Raw genomic sequence first — 24,886 nt, 5'->3', positions numbered from 1 at the left:
TGGAAAGGGAATGGTGGTGCTCTCGACCGTTCCGGAGGGAATGGTAGTGGTCGAAAAGTTTCCGGGAGAGAATGGTCGTCGTCTCGATCTCTGTTTTTTTTGTTTGGTTAAAGCTTTTGTAGAAGTAGTAAGTCATCACTTTTCATACTCCCGATGCCATGCACTTCTCGCTGCATCTTCTCCACGCCCTCCCCCTCACCTCCCCTCCTCGTTCTTCCCCCCCCACTCACCCCTTCATCCTGCTCTTTTCCTTCTTTTTGATCCCCTCCCGAACACTCTCACACTCGATTGCTTCATCCACACAGCTTTGCCGCCTCCTCCCCTTCACCATATCGTCCCAGGGTTTTCTCCCTCTGCTGCTTGCCCTCCCGCGAGCGCATTTCGCAATCGGACACGCTCTCCACGATCGGTAGAGGAGCAACGCAAAGGAATGATTTTCGCATCGCATTTTAGATTTTGCACAGGTGATTGGCATTGAGAAAGATGGCCTTCAAACTGATTCGAAGGTCACAATGGGGCGCGACATAAGCGAGCAAAGCGGGACAGGGTATTAGGGTGCGAGATGGCGCCGATCCAGGAGCTATTCTGACTCTTTCAACGTGAGCGAGAGCTTGGCCAAGGAGGAGTGCTCCGATCTCAATGACGGAATGGCCAGACGTGCCTCAAAGGTTCCCCTCACTGTCGCCAACTCAGAATTAAGCAGGTACCTCGCACCTGTTTTCGTTATTATTGATTTGCTGTGGCTTGCCATCGCTCAATCCGTGTCAAAGTGCTTTTTGCTCAGGAAGTCTCTGACAATGCAGGGACGTTTACGGATTCACCGTGCGGCCTCATCATTTGGAGCGCTATAAGGAGTATGCCGTCATTTACAAGGTTGGGTTTTACGATTTGGCTGAGCTTAAGTTCATCTTCCACAATGCAGCATTGGATTCGGCCCATTTGGCATTGCTCATTTATTTCTAAGAACATCATGGAACCTGTCTCTTACCGATGCCCGTAGGAAGAAGAGGCGGAAAGGTCAGTGAGGTGGGATCACTTTCTAAAGACTTATGGCGAGTCTGCAATCTCACCTGAGGAAGATGTGCCATCCGATGCCCAAGCTGGCGGACTTGCCTCAGAATGGAAGGCAGAAACAGCGGACAAGGAAGCACTTGGAACTGCAAGAAACGCACATGGGAATGGAAGGGCGAAGGAGGGTTCCAGGAAATTAGAGACATGGGGCCTGGTACGCCCCAGTCTCTGGCCTGTAGAACATGCCCTACGTTCTCGTTTCAAGAAGAGCAGCCATGCAACCTCTGGAGAAGGAGTGCGTTCAGCCATTGAAGTTGAACCTGCTGGAGCTGCCAGCCCTAGCAGGTACGCCACTGAAGGATCGGACGATGAATCTGAAGAGGAATTTTACGACATGGAGCGTTCTGATGTGATCCAGGATGGTCTGCATAGCTCGCCTGAGGTATCTGCTGAAGGCAATACCAGTGCAGAACATGAGGAAGAACCATGTCCGTGGAAGGAAGAGTTGGATGCCCTGGTTCGAGGTGGTGTTCCGATGGCTTTGAGGGGAGAGGTGAGTAATCGTGAACTGCACATTGACCTTGCTTCGTTTTGAACTAGTATAGCCAATCACCTGATGACTTGGAGCTGGATTCGTAAATAGTTATGGCAGGTGTTTGTGGGAACAAGGACACGTAGAGTGCAGGGTCATTACGAAGCGCTTCTAACATTGTTGGCAGACGGTGGAGGGGATAGTGATGGTATTGGAGGGCTATGTGGTGGTACCTCCACTCACTACAGTATTTCTGAGTCTGGTATTCTTGAGAAATGGACCAGCCAAATTGAGAAGGTGCCATTACTAGTTGACTTGGTCATTTTCCGCCTGGGCATTTTGATGTCATGCAGGTTTTTGAGGAATCAAGTTTTATTCGGCTTTGCATTGTGTAGGACCTGCCCAGGACGTTTCCAGGACATCCAGCTCTGGATGAGGATGGTAGAAATGCACTCCGTCACCTGCTAACAGCATATGCTCGCCACAATCCTGATGTAGGATACTGCCAGGTAAAGCAAGTGATGGACACATTCAAGTACTGAGATATATTCACCTTGAGCAGATTTAGGGATTACTGTATTGGCTAATAAATAAGGTTTACAGTCAGTTGTTGGTGGTTGTGTGCATGCAGGCAATGAATTTTTTTGCAGCCCTTCTTTTATTGATGATGTCAGAGGAAAATGCCTACTGGTATGCTTCTTTTTGCGTATGATTATAACATGTCTTATGTTCGTGTATCATGAGTCCCGATCTTGCTGGTAAATGTGTAGGACTCTGGCAGGCATAATAGATGATTATTTTGAGGGATACTACTCAGAGAAGATGCTGGAGTCTCAGGTTTGCAAGTGCATGAAGCTTTACATGATTTGATGATAGCATACATCTTTGAAATCCAAGAATCTCTTCTTCATGGTTCTGCAGATTGAAATCATCGTTTTAATCAAACTTTATAGACACAGGTTTCTTGGTAGTCCTGATTTCCAAGTACTGGTATCAGGTTGACCAATTGGTTCTAGAGGAGTTGGTGCGTATACATTTCCCAAGATTAGGTGAACACCCACTTCTTGGGCATTTTGATAATACTGAGGCACAATGCCTTATTTACAGCTAAGAAAGTTTCTGGCTGTTTGATATGGTGTGTTTTTTGGTTCCTCATCAGTGACTCATCTGGACGCCCTCGGAGTTCAGGTGAGCTGGGTCAGCGGACCGTGGTTCTTATCAATTTTTGTCAATATCCTGCCCTGGGAAAGTGGTAAGTCTTCTCTTATTTCCTCATGGCGTTGTGTGCCAATTGTGTAAATAAATCCTTCGAGTGTGATCTGTTGTCCCACATCAGACTGAGCTTTGGGATGAGCATGTGTAATGAGGTGAAACAATGAGGGGTTTATAAGCACCGAGACCTAGGGCCAGCATCATGTATCTCAACTGATATATAGTAGAATAAGCTAGACGTTTCTTGAGATCCTTCTGGGGAAGAGCTATCATCACTCCCATTACAGCCGTAATAATGTTCATCTTAGAGGTAAGGTTTCAGGTAAGTCTTACATCTTATTTCCTCCCTCCCCCGTGGACCAGATCAGAGGTTCGGGTTCCGTGGGAAGAAGATTGTACCACGAGAGCTCAAGGGGGTCAAGTCGTTCACACACATGTCCAGTAGCACAGGATATTGACATCCAGCATGTGGAAGTAGCTTTCTGGTCGAGGCACACCTTTACCAATCAATTTCTCCTGTCGATTTCTCCATTGACTGGTTCTCCTTCTTAGAGTTCAGCTTGAGCAGACAAGAATTCCCAGTCCTCATCAATAATTTGGTCATCATAGCCTTGTTACATGATCTCCTGTCTTTCTTTTGATGGTTTCCTGTATGCAAGTCGCTATCGCGTGTTCAAGCCTTATTACATGATTGTGTATTCAAGCCTTTCCCCAGGGTGTCCTATTTTGGGTTTATCAGGTGGATTTGTCAATTGGAACTTGTTAACAGACTTATACTTGCCGAGATAAAGTAACTACTGGCCTTTTAATAATCTTAACTAGCAAAGACTGCGTTTGTAGGAGGAAATTAAAGTGTAAGAAATCGTAGGAGATTCTGCTATCACTAGTGAGCAAATGATATCAGAGGACAAAGTTTTATTTGGAAATTTTCTTCTACGGATGCAAGTGGAGTTGGCCTTCTCCTTCTCTCAAATGCTAGAGCTGGGTCCTTGTCAATCTGGGGTCTGTGATCTAGAAAGACTGGTGTGTCATCCTGTCACCCTGTTATACCCAATGGGCCCTCGAGAATGGTAGCAGTACTTCATTTTCCGTGGTCTCTATTGGCTTAAAGTGCACGTCTTGGGTGGACGTACCTGTCCGCAAGCCACAATGAACTAAGCTTCTACCCCTGAAGCCTCTCTATGGAGGGAAGGTACTGGGGAAGGGCCTTCAAGGCCTCAAGCATTTTTACACAGGAAGGGCCTTCTAGTCCTTAAGCATCTAAGCACCCATAACGGTGCATCTGGGGTGGTCAACTCTATTGGGAAAAGCTGCCCATAAAAGGAATCGGTCATCTCCAGAATCTTCTATGGATGTGAGTGGAGTTGGCCTTCCCCATCTCTCAAATGCTGGAGATGGTCCTTGTTGAACTTGGGCCTGTGGTCTGGAAAAATGTCGCATCATCCTGTCAGGAGTACTTTGCATCCCCTGATCTCTCTCGCTTGGAGTGCAAGTCTTGTGTGCACGTATCTGTCCGTGAACTACAATGAACTAAGCTGCTACTCCCAAAGCCTCTCTATGGAGGCAAGGTCCCTCCTGAGGGCTCTCTCTCACTCATAGAGGTATTACCTGCTTCTAATTACCTGTGTGTAGGGTTTGGATAGCATTTGCTGTCTAGAGGGTTCACATCTCCTGTCGCTGAGCCTCCTCCACTGTCCTTATCTGCAAGATGGCTTGTACGTTCGCCTCCCGACAGAGATAATCTGGGACGCCCTTGATGAGGCTGATCTAGACGGAGGACAATGGGCAAATGATTTGGATCATTGTGCCTGCAAGGGTACCTGTGGTTCAACCTTTATGCATGGCCCAGTCACCAATATATAATCGATCTAACCTCTTGAATAAACCATCATGGCAGCGCTTGCCAAAGTAAAATCTGGGATTGCCTGGAGATCTTTGAGAAAGATGCCCCTTTTAGCGCATTCTCTGCAAACTCAAGGGTGGTGAAGTCCCTCCAGTCACACAAGAGTATACATCAGGAACCTTGTTGTTGACAGGCTGGAGCATAGACGTTTAGGATCCCTATCTCAAGATCCTCCAATTCTGAGCCCTGCTCTGCCTCCAATCAGCTCTCCTTGGTCAAACATGCAAATGCCAAGGTTGAACTGATGGATATACAAAGTCGTCCATTGCGTTCATGCATTGCAGACCAAACCTCCAGTCCTTTTTGTAGAAGAAGACCCCATACTTATGAATATCTGACAAAGAGACACATATTCCTGCAACATGAGGATATCCATGGACTCCCCAATCAAAGCCCTCTTCAACTCTCGATGAAGAATCAGGCGCTGTGAATACTGTCTCGCATGGTTTGAAAGCCATGCACATTCCATCTCACAATGGTCCAGCTCACGTGGAAGATGGGAGGGTGGTAAACAGCCCGTTCTATGCCTGAACCCATGCATGGCAGCTTTCGAAACCACTTTTGTGTGTAGGAGCTGCTCTCTAGTATGTGCCACCATGCTCTGAAGTGTTTGGCTGTTGTCTGATTGCAGTCCTTAATGTTGGGAAAGGAAGGAGGCAGCAATGTGGGAGTAGGATAGGCCGTCCATGGAATTCGGGCAGAGGAGCCATGACATGATAAATAATTCTGGATAGAGGTCTCTCAGCCCGTGCGTGTCACAATATGTATCTCCGATATTAGTAGTGGTGAATATTTTGTTGGAGAGGTAAGCAATGGAAAATATCCTAGTGAGGCTGTGAAATTGAACTTGGCCATGCACCACTAGAAGCAAAAGGGTACACAAAGAGGCCCTTGTGCCTTCACATTGACTACACCCTTTGGGCAAAATTCATCCCTACATGCGTCCGCTCCCTTCTTTTCCCTATATTCTGTTTTAGAGCATGTGTTACAGCAACGCCCCCATGTGCATGTGTGGTGAACTGTCCCACGTGTGCAATCAGTCCTACTTGTGTGCAATCACCCCCCACATATGTGAGGTCTGTTTAAACCCTCCCTTGCGTGTGCTGTGTAAACCCTCACCTGTGCATTCTGCTTCACTCCCAATTGCAGCCTATGACGCGTAACACACATTCCCCCCCCTCTGACCCTCTGCTTGTGACCCTTCTGCCTGTCCGTACACCCCCCTCAAAACCCTGTCCTGGGAAATCCCTTGCAGCTTCCTCCTCAAAACACTCTTTTCTTTCTGGAAAAATTCTCCCACACTTCATTGCAAAATTCTCCCTCTGCAATGTGCCATAGGTTGCCCATTCTGGCCACCTTCTTCAAAGACGGTTACTCAGCACTGGTCTCTTGATCCGGTTCTACCTGCACTCACTTGCAAACATACATGCTTTTGCACTTTTTCGTTGATGCTGGAAGTGAACAGTTATTCAAGTGGAATTTCATAATCGATCCTCATTAAAAACAAGATGTATGTACATTCAATAGGCCTCCGACCACAAATTCAAATGCAGGAACTCCAGCATGGCTGCCCAAAAGGTTGGTGGAGGAATTTTCAAAGATGCATTGCAAAAGATGTGGGCGTGGAGGTAGGGGGGGAGAGCGAGAGAGAGAGAGAGAGAGAGAGAGAGAGAGAGAGAGAGAGAGAGAAGGAAAAATAACTGGTAATGAAAATAGTAAGTTGAGCATCAACCAATGGATGCAATTCCCTTTTGAGGAGAAAATCATCATCAAGCCCTTCGCATCCTTGGTCAGGCTAATAACATGACACAATAAGCTGGATAACGAGAATTTAGTGACTAATCTATAAATGAATGGACCTTGCAAAATCGATTTGGGAGATCATTTTCACTTGGTCCCTCAAACTTTGTCCCCATTCCATCTCCGATTCAGCCAAAGGTTCTGATACCTGAAAGGTTTCGTGTTCAAGTAGCACATCCCACACTCTGCAGCGATTTGAGACTTGAATCTCTTGCATCAAATGCATCCCTTGATCTATCCAAGGATTAGTAATGCTCATTTACCCCTTCACCTTGGGATTCTGGGGACTATTTTACCTAAAATTTAGTTGGAAAATATTTGTGAGGGATAAAAAAACACACATGGACAATTTGATTAGGATAGGTGGTAGCAGGGGGTGGAGGACATATTGACAGAGGTTATGATGGATGTTAGTGTCTTGCTAACTATAGACAAGAGATTAAAATAGGCTTGGCTTCGCTACTGGGGATGTGACTCAGCTCCCAAGGATTGACTTCAAGTGACGATACCCTGGATTGTGCCTTGGTGGTAGGGGATGCCAAGCCTTATATGCTCATCAAATTTGAATTTATTATTTTGTTCATGTATTGCAGTAACACAGAAGATCATCCTTGAGCTTGGAATATACAAAACATTCCGTGCATCTCTGTTCAACATCTGTATTAGTATCTTATGAGTGACTTAATTTGATGAAGTAAGGAGCAACATGACATATAGTGTTCTCTTCTTGCGGTGTTTATGTGGCAATACCCATCTTAGCAAGGATTTTTCTACACCCTATCATTACAATTGTCCACCTATTAAGCTGGAATGAAATGGCTACAAGTTCTGAGTTAATAAACCGGGATTCTTTGACATATTCATATTTATTTAGCTTTGATATTGATAAGGCTTATTCAGCATTATTTGTTTGGCATCTTGCTGTATGTGCATAGAGTTTACTAGACTCTCGTTTTCCAATGTCTGACTTTCTCTTCCTACAATGGAAAACGAAATATGCAGGCTTCCTGAAATAATAACAAGACTATTTGTTCTTGGTATCCTTGTTCATGATTGACTTTGGTGTCATCATGTTGCCATTTGGTATCATCATTGTGTGAATAGATCCGGTTTTCGAAGTCACTTTCTACCTTTGGCCAATGATGCCACATCATCCCAATTACTAACCTCCCTCGGAGTCCTTACTGACACCTGCCTTTTGTCTCTTTAAGGATGAGTTAATCGTGAAGCTGAGTGAATAGTGGAGCCTTTTTGTTGTAGAGAGCACGGTGAGAAAAAATTTCTACTATTCTGATAAACTATTGAGAAGAAATTCAACTACTTGGTGAGAAAAAATTTCCACTGTTCAACTATATCAAAATACCTTATGCGGGTGCAGAAGCCTATTTTCCCTCTCTGCCCATAACACTTATATATGTGGGATTGATGCTGGTGTGGCAGAATTTGTGCGATTTTGAACTGTAATGCATTCTCTCCTGCAGGCAAATCAGGTCCTCCAGATTGTTGTGAGGGATGTAGCTTTGAAACTTTCGCCTCTCTGTGACTTTATGCACAAACTGAGATATTTGTTGTAGGCCTTGTTAGTCTAGTCTGTTCTAATGGAAGAAGAGATTTGTGGATCCTTGTAAATTCAACATACTTACTAATGCTGCTGTCTCCTTTTGTTCCCATTTTTTGGATTTAATCTGTTACCTTGTTGTCAACAAAATCATCAAATTTGGCAACACTTTTATTGTGACTTTGTAGATAGTGCATCCAGTATTTGTTGATCTCCCTTTGTGTCATTGACTGTTATACTTTAGGAGGCTAGGGTTACATTGCAAAATTATAAATCTCTTTGAGCTCAAGTTCATGATCAAGTGATGGATAATGTGTGATTTAAAAGTAATGTCTGTGTATGCATGCAAATGTTTCGTAGTATATACTCTGCAGTAGTGCTCATACATGTGATAGATGGCTTCTGCAGTTTTACGAGTCTGGGATGTGCTACTGTATGAGGGAAATCGTACTGTGCTTTTCCGAATTACACTTGCTCTCCTGGAGCTTCATGGTAAATTTCAGCAACCCTGCTTTAAGATATTTGATTCATCAGGCCTCTATGGACATCCCTCCCTTCGTTTTCTCTCTTTTTCTTCTATCTCAATTATTTTCTAGATGTTTCAGTATTCTGGCTGAAGTTTGGTGAGTTGCTCGACAGGATCAGCGATCATGGCCACAAAAGATGCAGGAGATGCTGTTGCAATGCTGCAATCTTTAGCTGGTGCAACGTTTGACAGCAGTCAATTAGTCCTCACCGCTTGTGTGGGTTACCAATCTGTAGATGAGTCAATGCTACAGGAGCTACGTATAAAGCATCGTCCCAAAGTGCTTGCTGCTCTTTCTGAGCGTTCAATGGAACGGTCTATCTGGCGTGGTGTCAATGGGTCAATTTCATCCAAGCTGTACAATTATGATAAATCTACAAATGCCATCAAGCGGCAACAGTCTGTAAAGGCTGTGAGCTCTACAGGTGAGGACGGTACTTCAGAACTGAAAGAGATACTTCAAGATGAAGTGCTGGAGGAGGTGGAAATCAGCGTTGCAGATCTAGTGGAACAGGTGCCACTCTCTTATATAGCTTTAAGTGTTCTTCTCATCTGTGTCCCTCCACCCCCCCCCCCCCCCTCTCGCCCTCCTCTCTTCCCCCTCTCTGAAGAGTGTAAGAGTCCGCGAGACTGTATGCTGGACTTGAGTATTGACAGGATAGACATCTGATCCCTATGTACTGAGAGCAAAGGTGAAAGCTTCTTCGGGCTGTGCGCCAAGTCTTGTGAACTGTAATCCTGAGATTGTATGAAATAAGTGTCCTTAAAAATTCCCTTAAAATTGCAGCAAATATACATGGAGAGCGGGTAGGAGGTATGGAGCGTGAATATGTTGGGCTGGTTTCAAAGTGCATCGTGTTTGTTCTTGGGGGGGAAAAGAGTAAACATGCTCACAAATAGTAAGAATAAACAATGAGAGAAAATAAAATGGTTATCTATGGAATAATGAAGTCCAGTTAGAGCATGTAAAGGGGACAATCTTGAGCCTAAGCACGGACCCCTGAAAGCAACTGTTATATTATGGTCTTCTCAAGAATGGGAGGGCAGGGCAAACCTCGTTCTAATGAATCTTCAGATCCTCCTCTTGTCAGAGAATGATTCCAGTACCATGCAAGGTCCTGAAATCATGTCAAACAGAGAGCTTGCTTGCTACAGCCAACTCCCCCAGCAGAAGACTTCTCCAAGATCACACAATGTCACATGAGACGACGACTCACTCCCAAGTGCATGCATGTAAAGAAATCACATCAAATCTGGGAGATAGAACACTCAGATGTACACCCAAAAGAATTGCAGGCTGTGGGACTGCCTACCAGCAGCAGATTCCTGGCTGATATAAGGCCCTACTCTTGGCGTCTCTTCTTGGGGTTTTATCCCAGCCCATCTGCCCACCTGTATGGGCCAATGACTAGGCATATAACAGCCCTATGTCAGCCTTAATCCAGGGCACCCAGCAAGCCCTAGATACTGGTCTGGGTGGTCTGTGTGGCCACCCGGTATCATGTGCTGCCCATGTGGCAGCCAGGCTGCATCCCACATGGCAGTCGCCGTCCATCCCCCTTCTCTACCTATGCTGTATGTCAACCTCCCCCATGCTCTTCTCATATGGGGGTTCACAAGTGGAGAAATGAGCTCTATATCCAGAACCTCTTATAAGATCAGACTCTCTCTTGATAAGGGCTTGATGAGTTGATACGTACACTGTGGGCTCTTTTAGGCCAGCTCATAGTGGAGAGATTTTTAGCGCACAAATTATAATAATAGGGAACTTGTGTTTTATTCTTGAAAGAACGTTTTTACTTTGATCCTGATAAAATTAGGTGGCAAGAGAATGGAACGAGTTTCAGTTTACATTTATCTTTTCCATACATTTTGGCACAGTTTTTGTCTTACGGCTATACAAAGGGAATAATATATATGGGATTTTTTACTTTCATCCATCTGTCACTAAGCCAGTGCTGGCATAAATTTTGATGCTCTTTTGAAAGGCAAAACAGAATGATGTTGAGTTTTCATACGGACACTTTATTATACTTGTAGTTGCTGTTTTTATCACATAATAATGCTGGACTTGCGTTTCTTTTTTTTTGGGGGGGGGGGGGGGGATTTTACTGCAATCCTAATAAAACTAGGTGCAAGACAATGGAACAAGTTTCAGTTTATATTTATCTTTTCGATGCATTTCAGCACAAGGATGTTTTACTTCATAAGACCTTCAACATTACATTTTGTTAAGCAGAACACCTAAGAAGCACTGATCATAAGATCCTGATATATGGAATGGACATCTAAAACAGTTTGATTTGTGGTCACTGGTGCATTGAGCTTTTGTAGGTCAAATGGTTGAAAGTGGAGCTCTCTAGAGCCCTTGAGGAGAGCAGGGCTGCAACTTTGAGGTGCCAACATCATTCCCTCTAAGCATTTTGTGTGTGCAGTCTTAATGTTTCTTGCATGAGTTATTTTGTTGGTAAGAGTCCTTTTCTAATTTCCTGTCATGGGGTTTGATGAACGAGAAATTCAATTAAGGCCTCTACTGTATCCCAGGGCAGAGGAGCTGGAAATCGCTTTTATGGAGCTGGTGAGGGAGGACAACAGGCGATTGCTCTCTGCCAAGGTCGGTATCTTTTTCTATCGAGACCTTCCATCTGCAGAAGGTGTACTCTGTCTTCAGCTATCAAATGCACACCAAAAGGAAAGAGAAGTTAGAACATCATTGTACTTTTTGCCTCTTGAACATGGAACTGTGAAAGCAAGAAGTTCATTATATGCAGTGTATATAATGACCTTTGATAAATCAAAATTGTTGCAGTTGGGATAAAGGAACATAAACCAAATTAATTTAGATTTTTAAATGATGGTGTACATTTTTTTGAACTCAAAAACTAGCAGATTAGAAATGGAATATGGCAATGGCCTCTATTCTTCATGTTCCCTCGCATTTTCATGTCATTTGTGAATGTGTGTCATTTTATATTTTCAGCTTGAAGATGCTAGCCAATGGATCTATTTTGAATAAACAAAATGTATAAGTTTAGGAGCAGCCTGAAGCTTAACTTCACAAATATGCTCCCAGTCACTCTCTGGTTTTAGTTTTAGAGCTTTAAGCTGCTTAAAATTTTGGAGAAGGCTGGACAATACACATTTGACATACGTCTATGATGTGTAATCTATCTATAGAACTGTAACATATGCATTTGATCTGTAACAATTTCGCGTTGTCATAGTAGTGAGCCCTTGCTGTGCCTGATGGAGTTTAGAATTTTCAACAGGGACTGTTGTGAGGATAAAACTGCACTGCTTGTTATATTTTTAGATCATAAATTTGGTCCTGTATTCAGTGGTGTGTCTGTGTTTGTGTTGAGAGAGGGAGATTAATTCTTTGGGAGGCCTCATGGGCCTATGAGACAAGGTACATACATGCCACCATGGGCTGATGCAACTTATAGGTGAGCATAAACTCAAGGGTTTTGTGTCATGAAAAAATTATGTTATGAGTAGCTACATAAATGGGTTGTACCTTAAAATGCTCACATCTTAGTATTATAAGAATGTGAACATTATTGTTTTATTCTATTGTAACTTTGTACACAATGCTTTGATGTGTTACACATATTTATGCCTTTTTGTATGTGATGTGCAGCTAGAAACATTAGAAGCGAAGGTATCTCACTTGAGACAAGCACTTGCGGACAAGGAAGAGCAAGAGCAAGCTATGGTCCAGGTACGTGTGGTTGTGAAACTGCATGCTTAAGTAATTTTCATCTTAGGATGATTATCTTTTTCACCTTAATACCTTATCTATACTACTGATACTCTATCTATTCATTCCCTTCCATCTGCGTCCACTTTCCCACTTCCTTCCTTCCCCTTCTTTCATTGATGCATGCATCCATGCAGTGGATCACTTCAAACTATTATCCCTTGTATCTTTGTGACAATTCTATCCGTACAGCAACCGTTTATTTCTAATTCAAACATGAATGATATTAGCATGGGTGGCATGCTTTTCCTACATGTCATATGAAATTGTAACCTAAGCCTCTCAGTGATGATTTCAAAACACGGCCATTCATGTTATGGGGAAGGAGGATTTAGCTAGTTTGATGTAAATAGGTTGATCATGAAGTTTTGATTGAGTAGCTCCAAAACAAGCAGGCCAGGCTAGAGCTTGCTCGCTAGACTATGCCATGGCTATGACCACGATCATCTACCCAAACATGGTGCGAACCCTTATGCTAATGATAGTTGCCATCTGTGGCCATAATAGCGTGAGTGCTTGTAACACGTTTAAACTTCTCTCTAGATGGTATTACCTTGCCCCCAAACCTCATCTTGTCAGCTTGGATTTCACATACTCCACAGTAGCCATTGCCTGCTCATGTAGGTTCTTATAGATTGTGGTGTTATGCTTAACATGTTTGTGGCAATTTTGGCATTTGGGAGAGACACTTGCCCATCAAATTAGAATAATTAACCAAGCACCTGGCCAATCTTACATGCTTGGAAAATCTTGGTCAAAAGTGAGGAGGAAATCATGAAGTAAGCAATATGCAAAGGGTGAAGACTTCATCACTAAGCCAATGTGCCCACTTTAAAGCTTTAATGTCTGATTAGTATAAGTATAATGCGTGTTGATTTGGAAATTGGCGAGTCGATTGTATATTACCCAAATTGCATCATGGTGTTCAAATACACAGCTTGAATCCTGTAACTTGCTTAAACTGCTTGAAGAGTTTAAACAGCATAATTCACATTATGTGAAGCATGTATATTGGGTACAAAGGACAGAGAAGAATAAGAGCACTTTGGATCTTGTACTCCCTCACATAGTGTAGGCTTGAACTCTCATTTGATTTATTGAGCAGAGTACTTCTTCGCTTTGGTGGTGATTACTCAAGAATGGTTGGAGTTGTATCCTTGCAAGCCGATATCTGAAGTGTTTTTCAAGTTAAAGAGCATGGTTGAGATCCACTGTGGAAGAAAATTTTCAATATTTAAGACTGCCAGTGGATCTCTTTTTGAAAGTTTCAAGGCATATGAATGGAAATGTGGCAATAGCCAGCAGCTTACTACACCACACACAAGTCAGCCTAAGGGGTCTAGATGGCTAGGTGTGTGCCAAGAATTGGTTTGCAGATGAATGCTCCACCCTCTGTTACCCTTCAATGTAGCGTAATTGCTCACCTGTAAGCCCCAAATGAGGAGAATCCATGAGCATGTAGAGTAGGTGAAGATGAGATGCATAGGTAGCCATCCATCATCTTGATGAGATGGGCTGCATGTTCAGGACAGCATCTGGTCCTCCAGATCATCTCCATGGATCCAGAAGGTTTCAGAGGTGGTCCACAGAGGTGATGACATGGCATCCTAGCCACATGGACAGCACCCCGAGGTGCTGATGTGGTCCGTGGGACTGTAGCAGAGAATATAGTGAAAGGACAGTGAACGTGGACTGTCAGGGTAAAGTTAGAAGTGTGCAAACAGTGCTGCAGACCTGCGCAGCAGACAGGAGCAGACTGGAGCTGCAGGACAGGTCGAAGACTCGAGGCAGGCTGGAAATAGGCAACAGTCGAATGCAGCAATGGGGTGTTGCCATGTGGCAAGCAGGTGCACTGTTTGGGCAAGTTTGTATCTGCAACAGCAAGTCATCCCAGAAGGTAAATTGACAGACTGGGTCAGGTGTTTTTGGAGGGCTTCCAGCCCTGTAAAAGAGCCTCCAGCCCTAGGGCCATTCTATTCTACCAAGCCACAAGCGCTGGCTGTCTACCAGGGCGGCAGAAAGGCTAACGATTATACAGCAGCTGGCGGTACAGTCTGCAGATCCCCTACAGGGTGAAGAGCAGTACCCTGCACTTAGGGTTTGCAGGTTCTCAGGTTGGCTGTGTCATGTGCATGGTGTACCTAGGGTTGGATAGCAGGTTAACGTGGGTTACGGGATAGCATAGGGCTGGATGGCTATTTTTAGCCGAGATCGCTATATATAGAGATTGATTCATATATAGTGCTCGCTTTATATGGAGGGAGCTATTCATAGCATTGTGCTATCTATAGCGGGTTTCCTTCTATATAGAGGGAGGGCCAGTGCTACTGTGGAGATCAGTTGAGCGCTCCTCAAGTGATGGATGGGGCTTGGACCCAGGCTGGGACTCTGGCCATCTACATGGGGGATCATAGGTGGTGTATCGAAGGTCCTCTAGATGGGCTTAGGTGGTATGGGACGCCTGGGTTAGATACGGGCCTATGGATGAGTTGAGCTGTAGTCCACGTGCTCGGGGGTGGTCGGGAGGATCGAGGCACCTGCGCTTTTATTTTGGTTGTATCGAGGACGAGATTCTAGGTCAGTGATAGGGTCAGATCTTGCGGGGTCGTGTCATTTGGTATCAAAACCGTCCTATCACGATGGAATTCAACGCGAGGTATGTAGAAAAGATGTCTTCCAGGTACGCTTTTAGAGATTGCTCTTGCAAAACTGAATTTCTGCTCATGTATGGGCTGAATCGTTGGCTGATGATGTGCGCTTATGATTGGGAGATTTATGGAAGAAATAGAAGTCCATAGGCTGTGTGCTCTCTTGGTTGCTACGTGTTTGGAAATCGTGATTCCCTGAGAAGGGTAGGTGATGAGAAGACTTGATGCTTTCAGCAAGAGATATGAGGATGGATCGTTTTTGGTTGTCAGCTTAGAGGATTGAACTACGGTCAAAGTTATCTGCTTGCTAAAATGCATAAATTTCATATTCATGTTATCCAAATCCATTGAAAACTCACCCAAAGACTTGAAGCGTCATAGCCTGACAATGTCAATGGATTCCATATCAAGGACAAACACATCTTCAATAAGAGTATAATTTTTTGAATTTTGTATTTGAGTGGCATGACAACATTGATTACTGATGGGAATGCTCACCATCAGCCACCTCAACTCTAAGATCATGCTCCAATGTTCTTGGATGTCTTATTGCTTGAGTAGACTCAGGATCGATGAAATTGTGGGTGCTCCCACTATCTACCAATATATGGACAGGTCTGTTGTTGATACAGCCCTTAAACCTAAGACTTTGTGCACCTTTAGAGCCCCTTAAATCCTCTAAGAAATACTGTATAGAACAGATCATCCTCTACAGAAGTTCCTCTGTAAATCTACATTTTCTTCTTTGGCTCTTTGAATGGGAAGTTACCATTTGACATTGAGGACGACCAAACCAAACCACTTGGGGAAAATGAAAACAAGCCACTGTTTGGAGCCTAGAGGGACTTAATCACCCTCTTTTTCTTCATTCACACACCAGTGGTTTGTCAGAATCTATCTCAGCATCGATCTCTAGAAGACTTTGTATAAAAGGATGCTCAAGTATGTGTGGGTGTGTGGATTTGTATGGGTGAGAGCATAGTTTTATACTATGGTCTACCCCCACTGTTGGGCACTGATGATGTCAGTGGGGATGTCATAGTAGCTAGTCCTTGCTATGCGTGATGGAGTTTATGGTTTTCAATCTTATGAGTGACTATCTAGAGATTGAAACTGCACTATGTTGTGTTTTTAGAGGATGAGTTTGGGAATGTTTTTGGATTCATCTAGGTATATGCTTCTGCCGTATTAGTGGACATGCAAATTTCACCTTGTGAAGTTTTCGTCCAAGGTGCGGCCTGTTGGTATTGCAATAATTCTTTCTATCTTAAATGGTGCGTTGCCCTATGAGCTAGATTTAGATGCTCGTTTGGGAGAGACTAAAATGAAATCGTTTAGACTTCACAAGCAATTGGAGCTTGAATGAAGAGATTTTGGACTACTTTTTGATTAGCCTTCTCCTTTAGTGCTAGCCTTCGTCATGGCTGAGTCTGCCCTTCACCTCCGGAGTGCGACAGAAACTCAGTACGAAGACTTTGTATAAAAGGATGCTCCACTATGTGTGGGTGTGTGGATTTGTATGTGTGAGAGCATATTTTTATACTATGGTCTACCCCCACTGTTGGGCGCTGATGACGTCAGTGGGGATGTCATAGTAGGTAGTCCGTGCTATGCGTAATGGAGTTTATGGTTTTCAATCTTATGAGTGACCATCGTGAGATTGAAACTGCACTATGTTGTGTTTTTAGAGGATGAGTTTGGGAATGTTCCTGGATTCATCTAGGTATATATCATGCTAATCTTTACCTTGGATTTGGCCTTGCATACAATTCTGTGCTTCGGAGGTCACTTTTCTTCACAAATAAAACACTTGTTTCTTTTTTTTCCTCTCCTTATCAAGAGCCTGAGATAATGCTTAGCTACCATCCTTTTTTATAAATCATGTCATCCTTTAGAAGAAGTTTGAATGAGGCCTTTGCATGCTCAGTCTTGTAGGTGTTGCTATGCCCCAAATTACTGTAGTAGGATATCTAGGAATAGAAGGGGATGTCGAAGAAATAACTGGCTTGTAGTCATCTGAAATGCTAGCCTTGTTGAAGGCTTGGTGCCAAATGACAAATGCCAATGTTCTTCTCCTTCATGTTGTACATAGGCTCATACAGCCCAGCCAATTGCATGGCCTCGCCTCCTTGAGACCCTCATGATGTTCTTGTACCGGGGATCCTTTGTTGAGTGCTTGGCCTTTCCGGCTGAAACGTCTAAGGCAAGACTAGAGTGCAGACCATGAATAGATTTGAGCATCCTACTTCTGTCATCTATACCATGGATAAAAAGAGACGATTTTCAGAACTGCATAACATAAACTTTTACTGCTCCTTGTTGTGTAAAGTTATACTATTTGCAAATGTATTGATCCAGGTCAAAAGGAAACGTCAAAGATGGAAACATTTCTCTTTTAAAATAATCCCTAAGTATCAGTACTGTACCTTCTGTTATAGGTGCCTCCACCATGTATCTTTGAGATGAAGCACACATCAAAATCAAATTTTCCGTTATCCCCTTTTGGGTGCAATGAGAATTATTTTCCATTTTACTAATCCATTCCTCCAACTCACTTTGTGAACCAGACTCCCCTTTGAGCTTGGAAAGAATGACCTTATTTTTAACATATTTGCCCTGACGTGAGTCTCCCTTGACTCTAAGGATCTCACAGTTTGTACATATTGTTAGAAAGTGAGAGCTTAAACCTCCAACATAGAGCCACAGTTTCAAAAGGGTTAGTCCTGCGAGTTGTTACTGTGGATGGACATCTGCTTTATGAGCTGAATCCCCAAAAATTGGATTATTAAGCTTATTTTCCACTGTCGAATGCTCAAAAACTTAGGATCCAAGTAATTCCTAATTGATTGGTCTTGACATGATTTGTTCTGAAGTTGACTGACAGCCTCAGTGATAACATAATTATGACCATCAGGCACTTAGAAACTCTTTCCTGCTCCTTTGTTAATCAGATTTTAGGCTGACACATGGCATCTCGTGATTGGATTAGCTTCCCATGACATAGACTCAAGATTAGATGCTCCAATTTTCAAATGAAAATGATAGGAATTTCCCACAAACCAAATAGTGCAAAACAGTTAACAAAATGTGCCTTTTGAATTGGGAAAGAACGAGTCATGGGATAGACTCACAATAGTGGCATGTGATGGGTTGCACATGGACAGATTATAAAACTTCTTATTGACTTTAGCTTCAGCAAAAGACTCAGCTGGTAGGTAACGGTACAAAATCCAGACTCATTTATTAAATAAGTGTATGTACAAATGTGGAACAACAAGGTGTGTTATAGTTTCAAGGATGGCTGTAGAATTACAACTATGAATAGGGGATTATGCCATTACAATGGGTGACACATGGTAGCTTGCTGTTAAACACAATATTGTATATGGATTAATTCCAATATGCCACATGGCATACCCATCAAAGCTTAGACTGAAAGACCTAAGTAACTCCACCAAAACATACCAGATTTTATTGTGAGGAGTCACCCTTGACCTAACATCAAAAGCCTAAAAAGGACACTAGCTATAGCAAACAAAGTAACTAGCCTTTGTTATATGCGCAACATTGCTAAACTTTCAAAATTAATGTGAACAGGTCTTCCCTGCCATAATCAGCTCTTTACACCATCAGCAAGATCCATTTTCTGTTGCACAGCTGTGTAGAGTCTGTATGAATTACCATGCTTCCTCCATTGGTAATATCTGACTTGCAGGCACAAAATTCAAGAATTCACCTGGCACATAGTACACATTTGTGATGTATCTCATCTTACCATTTGGAAGGAATGTGGGAAGATCTCAAATTCCCTTTATGACAGATTTCTATCCACTATGGCATGTGACCTCAGATTCTCCTGCTGAACATTTAGAGCCAATGGATGAGTCACTCCTTCATTCACATTGGGCACCTGAGTCCACTTCCTAGCAATCAAAAATCAAAGGGTTTGAAAATTCATGTTTATCTCTGGCAGGAGAACCTTGGTTTGGACCACACCAATTTTTTTGATCTTGACATCAAATCAAGCCATATATTCCAAACCTCTGATTTTAGAATGGGTTTCAGCAATATCTTCAGTCTCTTCTTGTTTAAGGAAACACAAACTACTTTCCAGACATGTGGAAACATGGCCATGCAAATCCTTTAGTCTTTAGTAATATCTTCAGTCTCTTCTTGTTGAAGGGAACACAATCTACTGTCCAGACGTGTGTCAACATGGTCTTGGTTGTTTTTTTTCTTGCCTTTCCCTCTCAAACAGGAAAGTTTAGCACGCGCGCGTGCACAGAGAGAGAGAGAGAGAGAGAGAGAGAGAGAGAGAGAGAGAGAGAGAGAGAGAGAGAGGATCAATTGTATTTTGAGAGGGGATCAATTGTATTTTGAGAGCCTGCTTTGAGTGCCTTATGTTTTCTGCTATGCTACACCTTGATTGTCTATGCCACACACATTGGTTTGACTGTTGTGTTCAGGCATATGAATTTCATGGCTCCCTACTTGTTGAAAGGGGGTATTGCAAAGCAGCTGTAGAGGGCAACCTGAAAAGGATAACACCTTTTGTCCACACTTGTGTGACTTATGCTAGAATAGTGTGGTAGAAACTTGGATATTAGCAGCATGAAATTAGGGTTAATTTTCTCAGGTGATGCTGCGGATGGAGCATGAGCAACGACTAGCAGAGGATGCTCGTCGATTTGCAGAGGAAGATGCAGCAGCACAACGACATGCTGCGGAGGAATTACAGGTACTTGTTGCCTAAGATTTTGGATATTCTGCATAAACCTTATGGCAAGTTCACTTTATTTAAAGGGTTTCTGCAATATGTTTTTCTTTTCCTTCCTGTTTTGTCTAGTTTCATCCTTTACACAGATAAGATCAGACATGGAAATAGGCATCTCCTTCCCTCTGAGCTATTTCTTGTGTAGGACAGACAACAAACAGTATCCTGTCTGGAGGATTTCCTTAGCTAGAGCTTTAGCCTTTGTTGAAATTTTAAAAGTACCATCCAGTTGTTACAGAATGAGAAAGGACTGCATGAGTAGGTTCGGTTCTTTATATAATGTTAAATTATATCCGCCCTTCACCTTGGAATAGTGACTCATCATATTTAACATATAAAGATAAAAGGGAAGTTACCTTTGATAAAGTGACGTATATTTACTCAATGAGCTCTTCCATGCATATGGATGTTGCATACATAATCAGACAATGCAGGAGGAAGTTGCAATGGGATGAAGCTTAGGACCTGTGATTTGGGAGGTAATAAGAGACAGGAATATTTGAATTCTTATGGCCTCTAAACTGAAATTAACAATGTGAGGAAGAAGAAAAGCTGCTAGGTCTGAAAAGAGAGGTCCAAGCAAGAGGCATTGCTAACTGAGATGAAGAAAGGGAAAAATGCAGAGCAGTTCAACTTCAAACTTCACTAGGATAAGATGGGAAAAGCGCATTCTCCATGCATTAATTGCAGCACCTATATCAAATGGTATGGTCAGATAAGTGACAGATAAATTGCAGTACTAGGGTGAAACAAGCTCTACCCTATATGTGTGTCAATCTCCATAACGGTTGATGATTGCTCAAGTATGTGTGGGTGTGTGGATTTGTATTTATACTATGGTCTACACGCATTGTTGGGCGCTGATGACGTCCGTGGGGATGTCATAATAGCTAGTCCGTGCTATGCGTGATGGAGTTTATGGTTTTCAATCTTATGAGTGACTATCGTGAGATTGAAACTGCACTATGTTTGTTTTTAGAGGATGAGTTTGGGAATGTTATTGGATTCATCTAGGTTTATGCTTCTGACGTATTAGCAGACATGCAAATTTAACCTTGTGAAGTTTTCGTCCAAGTTGTGGCCTGCTGGTATTGCGATTATTCTTTCTATGTTAAATGGTGCGTTGCCCTATCAGCTAGATTTAGATGCTCGTTTGGGAGAGACTAAAATGAAATAGTTTAGACTTCACAAGCAGTTGTAGCTTCAAAGAAGAGATTTGGACTACTTTTTGATTAGCCTTCTACTTTAGTTCTAGCCTTCGTCATGGCTGAGTTTGCCCTTCACCTCCGGAGTGCCGACAGAAACTCAATACGAAGACTCTGTATAAATGGATGCTCAAGTATGTGTGGGTGTGTCGATTTGTATGTGCGAGAGCATATTTTTATACTATGGTCTACACCCATTGTTGGGCGCTGATGACGTCAGTGGGGATGTCATAGTAGGTAAGTCCTTGCTATGCGTGATGGAGTTTATGGTTTTCAATCTTATGAGTGATTATCGTGAGATTGAAAATGCACTATGTTGTGTTTTTAGAGGATGAGTTTGGGAATGTTCCTGGATTCATCTAGGTATAGGTAGGGGATTGCTGATAGGATCCGTCTGTCTGTTGTGGCTAAGAATTGTTCCTGCATGGTGTTAGGCAGCCCATTACTTGCTGGTTGCTATGCTACCTTTTGGATGATCTTGGAGATTTTTTAACTGCATGGGGAAAAAATCTTGAAAGATGTCTGAAAATTTCTCTCTTTTTTTTGGGGCGGGGGGAGGTGTTGAACAAGGCACAGCAGCATGCAATGTGTGAATTGACAAACTACAATCATATGCTCCGTCGATCGTTTTTGTTTTGCTTCCCTGGCACTGTTGCTGAGGCATCATTTGTACTGAGTCAGCCAAGAGATGCCTTGCAGAACTTTTGCTATAAAGTTAGTACAAGTCTCTTAGAAATACTGAAACTGAGTTTTTTATGTAGCATGTTTGAAAACTGAATTTGGGTGTTCTGTTTGGTAATTTGTTTGCAGGCCAAGTATGAGAATGCAATCATATCACTTAAGGAGATGGAGAAACGGACTGTTATGGCGGAAAGCATGTTGGAAGCGACTTTGCAATATCAGGCACTTGATAATGGCCAGGTTGCTCCTGCTAAGCGGGTTATTGATCCTGCTTCAACACATGAAGAAGAACCATCACGATGGTCATGGTCATGGAATTCACCAAAGTAATTTGCACTCAATCTATTCTCCCATATTTTGATTTTGAAGATACTGTGGCATGACCTCATCATCTGACTTTATGAAAATGTGTTGCGATAAGATAAGTAGAAATTGCTTATTGATAGGTGAAAAAGGTGATATGGTAAGGGAGGCAGAATATTTGATTTTCTGCTCATCAAGAGCATCCTCACAACTAAATTGAAAGTTGTTTGAGAGAAAATGGTGAAAAGAATCTTTTCTCTTGTATATGTGGCTAGTGGCAAGATGTTATTTTCTCACCAAGCAAGTTGTAACCTTCCCAACTTTGCTTCTTAAAGATAACGCCACGGAAATCATGGTGAATTTTTTCCTTTTGTTGGAAGCTTTGGAATGACAGAACATGTCTCTTCTTAAAGGCTAGTACCTCTTTTAAAAGTTTTGTGAATTATCCTGAAAATGTGTGTGAAAGATTGGTAATACACTCTTGAGAATTCACCACAATGCTGGGGCCTTTAAAAGCAGATGTATTACAGATCATTTCATTCATATGCAGTGAGTCCTCTGCACGTACACGAGTATTTCCTTTTTTTAATACCTGAACTTACATCCAAATCGCTACTCATCATAGTGGACATCTTAGTGACAGGGAGAAGCGTTGTGCCCTCCCTGTCATCTTTAGCATAGTACTGTACTCAGTCTCATACACCTTTTTGGTTTTTGTAAGATGCTATTAAGTTCTTCTCTGCTTCATCTTCATCTTCTCTCTCTCTCTCTCTCTCTCTCTCTCTCTCTCTCTCTCTCTCTCTCTGTGCGTGTGTTGTTTTTGTGGAGGGCGTTAGTTTCCTTGGAAAAACAACAAAAACTAGCGTCTATCCATTATTCTTTTAGCTGGAAGAAAAACAAAGTGCCTTTTGAAATGGGGATTTCTTCTCACATCAAGAGGTGATAGGGAATTCATTCTCTTTGCGTGTTATGGTAACAGAATCGTTATGAGGGACAAATTCCCATGTAAATAGGAATGGGTCTACAATAAGTAGGAATTTAAAGTGTTGTTAAATTTCTGATGGCAGGCCTGTCGATTCTGATGGATCATCGGCTGGGTCAAGTGGATCGATTTTTTCACCGAAGCTAGATGGCAGAGATCTCACGAAAGAACCGTGGAAGGTTAAAACTACGGAGACACAGCTTGCTGATCCTCCTCAAAGGCAGGGGTTGTCTCGTCGATTTACTCTTGCTTGGCGCGAAAGAACCAAGGTGGTCTCTTTTTTGGGCTTCTTGTTTTGACAATACAAAGATAAACAAAGCCATATGTGCTCTTTGTGTTTGTAGCATAACATAAAGCCTATATTTCATCAACAGGGGAGGGTCGGCGCTTTTGACACACAAACGCTATCTTCTTCTGAGAAAGTCTCAGAGCATCCTTCTGGTCCCTCATCCATGTCAGTGAGTCCTCAAAGCAGCTTGGACAGTTCTCAAATATTGGCTCTGGTTCATGAGGAATTGGGGGGTAACATGACTACACACACAGTCAAGGAATCGAGTGATTTGGATGATGCACGTTCTGCCGAAAGAGAGTTGACTATGAGGCCGCTCACGTTGACCCCAAAGTAGCTTACTTCTATCTAGAATGGAGATCTTCATATGCTCTTGGACCTTTCCACAAGAAATGGAACGAGAAAGTTTTGACATTAAAAATGGCTTCATCCGTTTGCTCATTTTATGTCTGCAAATTTTACAACAAAGATGGATCAATCAACCCAGACAACTTATTACTGGTGTGTGAATTCAGAGCTTTGGATTCTTCTATCTTCAAAACGGAACTTGATCCTGTTTGAGAAGCCTCTTGGTTACTGCACAGAGATCCATGGATGATGTTGAAATCTTGATATGGAGAGCTTTGTTATCAAGAGTTGTACAAATATCCTTGGATATTTTGCTCTAGAAATCCAGCTCTAGGAGCACTGTGGTCATTCAAGCTGACCGGAAGAGTGAGTCTTATTGGCTTTCATCATAGTGATAATTCATTCATTTTTATGAAATTGACGAGTCTGATTCATGAAGGTCAGCAATGCTGTCAGGCCCCTTGAATAACGGACAAGTCAACAGGGGTCATCTATCAGTTTACATAATTGACCCTTGTACCATTTTGTGTGGAGCATTTTAGCTGTACAATCCATTTCGCTTTCTTCCCTCATATTATATAATTTGAAAGCGTGGTGTTGATGTAATCAACATTTTGATGGTGATGGTCGGTCAAGTAAAAAAGCTCAAAAGCTCAATGGTATTGGCTATGTTGCATAAATGTACTCAAAGCTGCCATATCTTAGCTGCTTTGAACACTTCTGGCTAGTATCAACTGTGAAAATGCCTCCTGTGCTTTGCGGAATCGATGCGTTGATTGCATTGGAAAAGGGTTGCTGGAGGCAAAGCACTGCCAATTACTTGCAGCCTTGCAGGACATTGAGAAGACTCCAAGCTTGCAAATCAAAAGCATGGAGCCAATCACAAGAATAAACAGCACTGAGCTAACACAGCCAGACTTGGTCTGAAGATTCCCCCCTTTACATTACGGTGCCTGGCTGCATTTTCAATCTGTTTCATGCTCTGCTCATCTTATAATTGGATGATAGATATGTTTTTCTTTTCCTTTCAATATTTTTGGCATTTTGTTATCGTTTTTTTTTGGGGGGGGGGGGGGGGGGTGAGTTTGTACAAAATAGAGTACTTTGGAAGCGTGTAAAGGGGATGGGCTGTGAAGCTCTAATGTGCAGAAACAAATCCCGTGTGTTAGCATACAACCATGGCTCTGGATTGGACTTGTGCCCCTAATGAGAAACCTCTTACCAAATCCAGATCTGCTAGGTATTTTTTGTGGTGGTGGGATTCACCTTTAGCTTTGCTTTGTGAAGTCGACATAGCTAGTGGTTTTTGAGGATTTCCCAACATTGGCATTATTCCCACCGAACAATTTCAACA

At 42.7% G+C, this 24,886-nt stretch overlaps 1 protein-coding gene across 1 annotated transcript; it reads left to right on the top strand.

The window, feature by feature from the left end:
- Positions 1–20: 20 nt before the first annotated feature.
- Positions 21–24,566, top strand: LOC147903583 (uncharacterized). Its single transcript, XM_087400084.1, has 18 exons — positions 21–703; positions 804–873; positions 1,001–1,564; positions 1,655–1,840; positions 1,939–2,052; positions 2,175–2,233; positions 2,314–2,380; positions 2,541–2,592; positions 2,703–2,795; positions 8,425–8,508; positions 8,656–9,056; positions 10,877–10,938; positions 11,087–11,156; positions 12,183–12,263; positions 19,587–19,688; positions 21,740–21,936; positions 22,981–23,164; positions 23,270–24,566. Exons 1-18 carry the CDS (start codon positions 648–650, stop codon positions 23,519–23,521), a joined length of 2,694 nt encoding a protein of 897 aa, XP_087256210.1. The 5' UTR covers positions 21–647; the 3' UTR covers positions 23,522–24,566.
- The last annotated feature ends 320 nt before the right edge of the window (positions 24,567–24,886 follow it).

Source organism: Dipteris shenzhenensis, chromosome 3, assembly GCF_047967505.1.
Source record: "Dipteris shenzhenensis isolate YYH24624 ecotype China chromosome 3, Dip_SZ_1.0, whole genome shotgun sequence".
NCBI lineage: Eukaryota > Viridiplantae > Streptophyta > Polypodiopsida > Gleicheniales > Dipteridaceae > Dipteris > Dipteris shenzhenensis.
The sequence above is the reverse complement of the archived record's forward strand: the minus strand, read 5'-3'. Positions and strand labels throughout refer to the sequence as shown.

Bases quoted from the DNA above. Each gene is read 5' to 3' on its own strand.
- LOC147903583 (XM_087400084.1), top strand. From the start codon at position 648: ATGGCCAGACGTGCCTCAAAGGTTCCCCTCACTGTCGCCAACTCAGAA. The intron at 2,593-2,702 runs GTGAACACCCAC...GTTCCTCATCAG, and splicing joins TATACATTTCCCAAGATTAG to TGACTCATCTGGACGCCCTC. The intron at 23,165-23,269 runs GTGGTCTCTTTT...TTTCATCAACAG, and splicing joins CTTGGCGCGAAAGAACCAAG to GGGAGGGTCGGCGCTTTTGA.